General features: G+C 54.5%; 1 protein-coding gene across 1 annotated transcript; it reads left to right on the forward strand.

Annotated features, from left to right (window-relative positions):
• Positions 1–1596: 1596 nt before the first annotated feature.
• COL26b_014449 (uncharacterized protein) lies at positions 1597–3072 on the forward strand (the record flags this gene model as incomplete). Its single annotated transcript, XM_053187020.1, has 3 exons — positions 1597–1627; positions 2104–2679; positions 3041–3072. 3 exons carry the CDS (start codon positions 1597–1599, stop codon positions 3070–3072), a joined length of 639 nt encoding a protein of 212 aa, XP_053029035.1.
• Positions 3073–5261: the final 2189 nt, after the last annotated feature.

A 5261-nucleotide genomic window follows, 5' to 3' on the forward strand; every position in this document is an offset into this window, starting at 1 on the left:
GTTAGTTCTATCCCGCCTCTTGGGCGAAGGTGGTTCCATTCTGACGGTTATTAGACAGTTGCGACCGAAATCGGTTTCCGGTTTCCGACTTTCCAAGTTTTTGGAACCAAAGCCGTCAATGGATTATGTTGCTGACGAAGCAGGAAACATCCACGCAGCGGTACATGTCGCGTGGACTAGCGATACCTGGCTGCAAGATCTAGAAATAGCTGCGGTCATTGTTCTGCGGGTTATTTTAGATAACGCACAGTTTATGCTCGTTTGTGAAAGGAAATAGTGATCGAAAAGAACAGACTCATAGTGACGACTGCTTATGCTGCTTCGTCCTGTGGCTCATAGCAACAAACATCTCAATTATTCAGCCTCGGCTGCTTTTGGCTGCCGATTACAACCGCCAGCCGAATTCGTAGGTGAGCAGTCTTGCCATTTTCAAACTCCTACAGTAGCAGCTGAGGCGACCTTCGGTCTTATGTTCTGGACATCATCTTGAGGCGGACCTGTAGAAGCGACTCCACGATGCGTGACTGCCATTGAGAGGACACCGCCGATGGGCCTGTGAGAGAGGGGTGGAGTTACCAAGCGCCCCAGGCCGCAAGCTGAGTAGCGCTGTTGGGTTGGCATTGAGCGTCTGGTACTTCACAAGATGTGCTGGGTACATCATGTGGGGCATCACTGAGCCCGCGAATCGAGGGAGTGGGTTTTGCTCCGGGCCTCGAGTGAATCCCTGCACTCGTCTCCAGAGTTGGGGGTTGGGGATTGGCCCCGGCGACCCTGGTAAGGGCTGCCTGCCCTTCCAACGAACGCTTCGATTGTCGGAGCTTCCGCGGAAAGCCAGTGAAGACTCCGGGTGTGGCTACCCCGGCTAGGGTGGAGGGGTGGCGTACAGGTCGGCCGAGGTGACAGGCGGCAGCAACGGCTTCGGGCGGTCACGTTCCGGCATCCCCGGGCGCGGCGGCTTGGAGGCGTTGCGAACCGCAGTGGCTGCTTGGCATTGCTCGCCAGATGGAGACATACTCAAGAGCTCCTGAAGCGGCTGCGAGCCAGCTCTTCTGTTGCAGCCGAGATCGTCGTCGAAGACTCCGAGTGTACCATTTGTCTCGGGCCGTTGGATCAGCCAGCTAACAAAAAGCGGCTGGGATGCGGACATGTCTTCCATCATAACTGCATCGATTGGTGGCTTTGATTTGGCGGAGAGGTTTGCAAGGGGCCCATCACAGCAGTTTTTGACTGTTCAAATATTGAGAGTGTTTACGTTCAAAAGAGGAAGCGACATATGCACAATACTGGCCAGAGTCAGTCGGACTCACAACCTTCGCCAGCGCTGGTGATGGTCTGTTGGCTCTCGCGACCGGTGATCGATGTTGGATGAGGGAATGATCAGCGTGAGCCTATTCAGCATGCACGGGCCACGACTCTGATGTCAGGAACGTGCCTTGTGCATTGAACCCCCCCTCTGCATAGGTAGCGTAGCCCGTAGCAACGCAAAAGGATCCACTCTAAAGGGTTGGCGACGCTTAAAACCCACGCTTTCTCTCACCCGTCGTTGAAGAACAGCTTGGAAGATCGGCTGTCATCAGGATATCAACTACAAGCACTATGGGCGAATCGAGAAGCGTTGAGGAATTGAGTAGGCTTCTGCAACAAGCCGAAGAACGCGCCGAGGCAGAACGACAATGCGCCGAGGCAGAACAACAACGCGCCGAGGCAGAACAACGGCGCGCCGACGAGGCAGAGCAACAAATCCAACCTACCTCGCTCGACGAATACATCACCGCCTGCCATTCCCTCGTTTACAGCAAATTCACCGTCGAAACCGACCATAGACTGACATCCAAGGGTTCCATCACAAACCCGCGCCACAAGTGGTGCCCGACCAATCTCCAGCCATGGCCCGACTTCCTGCAGCAACAGCGCATCGTCTTCGGCACCCTCTACGACACTTTTCCCTCCGATCGACGCTGTTTCGAGAGCCGATCGTTCCTGTCCGGTTTGGGGAGCAGAATCGCCAGGCGCAAAATCACCGACGAGAAGGCCCTCGAGTACTTCCTGCACAACAGGACTAGCTCAAGAAGGTGGAAGAAGTAAAAAGCGCGTTCGATCTAGGAAACGGCATCGTCTTCGAGAACCACCCGCATGCGATCAGTGACACAGCCGAGGAGGTCATCAACCGCAATGTCCCATCGACACCCCCCTCTACACCGCATCAGAGCAAGATCGACCTCAAACAGCTGCGAGCCGATCAGATCTGTGTCTACCGCTCGGAAACCGCCGACTCGGAAAGTCGCACGATGCTCTACGTTTCCGAATACAAGCCCCCGCATAAACTTACCGCGCCGCATCTTCGCCTCGGTCTGCGCCCGATGAACATATACAAAGAGGTGGTCAACCGAAAAACAATCCCCACGTCAGTCGACCCGGACGCGCGGTTCCAGTATCATGCAGAGAGACTCACAGCCGCCGCCATCACACAGACCTATCACTACATGATCGAAGGCGGACTCGAGCACGGCTTGCTGACGACGGGCGAGGCAATCGTCTTCTTGATGATTGACTGGCGCGAGCCCGAGACACTCTTCTATCATCTTGCAGAGCCGTCTGCGGAGGCGGAAGCTCACCCCGAGCATGCCCACCTCTGTACGGCAGTCGCCCAGTATCTGGCCTTCAGTCTGATTGCTCTGAGTATGCCAGGCGAACGATCGCCACATGGGCAGGATGAGCGGCGTGAAGCTATGGACAATCTAAAGACGTGGGCGGAAGACTTCGAGACGACGCTGCGGTCCGTTCCGGATGGTGAAAGGCAGCCACCGGAGAGCTCGCCGGGATACGAACCAAAGGCCTACGAGAATGTCGACAGATCTCCGTGCCTGCGCCGAAAGACAAGGCGAGGACATGCGAGGGACCGGCCTACAAGGGAGCAAGTCACGAAGGACCCGAATGAATCATCAGATGACGAGTCGAGATGGAACATGCCAGCCACACCCACGCCTACGGAAAGGCGGGCTCGCGGAAGGAACCCTCAGAGCCAGGGCGGTCAGGATAGTGAAGGAACCCGACGCAGTGAGCGACTTCTAGCGCTTTGGCCGCGAGGTGGTGGCGAAGGGGGGGCAGGCAAGAATAGACATAGGTCGTACTGCACGCAGAAATGCTTGCTAGGGCTCGTTAGAGACGGCGTCCTGGACCCAAAGTGCCCGAACATTCTCCTTCACGGCAGGAAGCCGAGCGATGACCGCCGCCACAACCACGGCAGTGGCCGCGCAGAAACTCGTCACCCAATCGACCATACTAGATTCGTGAAGGTTCTCGGAGAGCAGCTGGAGCGGACACTAGACGACGGTGTAACACCTTTGGGACAAGGCGGCGCGCGAGGAGTCTTGTTCAAAATAAGCCTGCTTGCGTACGGCTACACCTTCGTCAGCAAGGGTACAGTACGGGCATTCATCGAAGACCTTGAGCAGGAGGCAGCGGTTTACGAGCGTCTACGGCCTATCCAAGGCAAACATGTGCCTGTGTTTCTTGGGGCGATCGACCTCCGGCCGCTGAACAGGATCTATTACTACGACCACCGAGTTTACGTGGTGCACATGACATTTCTGTCGTGGGGAGGACATGATCTCTACTCGACAGGTAGTGTAGATGGTAGAAATGGGCACCTAGAAGAGATGGCGATGCGGTCGTTGCGTGCGATCCATTACCAGGGTGTTGTGCACAGAGACATGCGGGAGGAAAACATGTTGTTTAATGAGGAAGTTGGAGGGGTCATGATAATCGATTTTGAAAGGGCGCAGCTGTTGACGCCGCCTCGGCGTCCACTGACGCAGCTTGTGCCGAACAAGCGCAGACGGACAACGGAGTTGGAGAAGGGCAGCAAGTTGTCAGTGAAGTCAACAGGTCGAGATGGAAGCGATGGAGTATTTTCAGGGGACATTGAGATGGTAATGAAGATTCTTGGAAACAGTTCTCTCATACCTAGGAAATAAACATCGGCCAGCTTTCGTAGCCTAGCACGTACAGTACAAAGACACTCCCGACGATGTGACCATTACTCCTTTGCGCATCGGCCGTATTGATGGTGCGGCATCCAATGTCGCCAGTCAGCATCATCACGCCCTCGTCCCATCCGATCGCGAATGGCTGAACAGAAATACCGGCTCTAAGAAGTCAACCTACGAAGAGCGCCGGGTTGAGCTTTGTCGTACGTCTGATGAGGGAAGATTCGGTGCTAAGATCTACGGCCAACCTAATGCTCTTCCACCACCCCACGGGGTCTTGATTTGCACCAGACCTAACTTCGTCGGCACCATTAGGGATATGAAGGAAACATGAAGAACATTCTACATAAGATTCGACCCGCGCATCCACTGGCCCCCCGAACGCTGTGAACAATGGTTCGAGCAGAAAATGGAAGAGATCAAGGCTCCTGGCGAAAGGAAACCCAACATCGGTAACGTAGCCCATTGAATGAAGGTGCGAAGAATTGCCGCTGAGCAGCGTGAAGCGGAGGAAGCGGCTACGAGGGTCGGGCCCACTGACGCGTGATGAGCCAACAGAAGCATGGTCGTATTATAGACGGTTGGGTTCTGGCGAGATATCGATATTGTACCATGCATTCTGCATGCCATTGTTTCTCTCTACTGGGAGGTGTGGGAGATTTTTCTTTCGGTCAACAGTGTCCCAACACGCCTGCTTGCTACACTGTCCTGCTCGTCGTATAGCAGACGATAAGGATGTGCGTCTTCTCGGCGCCAATTCTTGCAAAATCCGAAACTTCTCATATGGCAGGAGTTACGCAGCAAGATGTATCACGCGATGTCGCGATGTGACTCGTCGAGTCTTCGTTGCCACTTCTTACATAGTGGAAGTACTGCTTCACCAGCAAATCATGCCGGAATCAGAGTGAGTCAATTTGCAAATCAAAGACCTTTTACCCTGACAGAACCGGTACGCAGAGAAGCAATGTCGGGCAGTGACTGCGGGTATGCCAAAATATCTATGCATCACTACGCCGGACGCATCGAAGCGGACTCATGTCTGACCAAATGCAGTGTTTTCAACGGCCGTGATCACTACTCCGATGGAGATTCTGCTTTGAGCTTGCGATAATACACTGACCTCAGCCGCTGTTCCTTGAAACGCGCACACATTTTCTCCTGTTCTATTTGATGGAGCCAAGACTCGAACTGCATAGAAAATACTATCCAACGCTCGGTCTGGTACTTCTCAAGCTTAAATATACGCTTTGCTGCTGCTTCTGCCTTATCCAG

This window comes from Colletotrichum chrysophilum (genome assembly GCF_026319265.1).
Source record: "Colletotrichum chrysophilum strain AFK26 chromosome Unknown scaffold_392, whole genome shotgun sequence".
Classification (NCBI taxonomy): domain Eukaryota; kingdom Fungi; phylum Ascomycota; class Sordariomycetes; order Glomerellales; family Glomerellaceae; genus Colletotrichum; species Colletotrichum chrysophilum.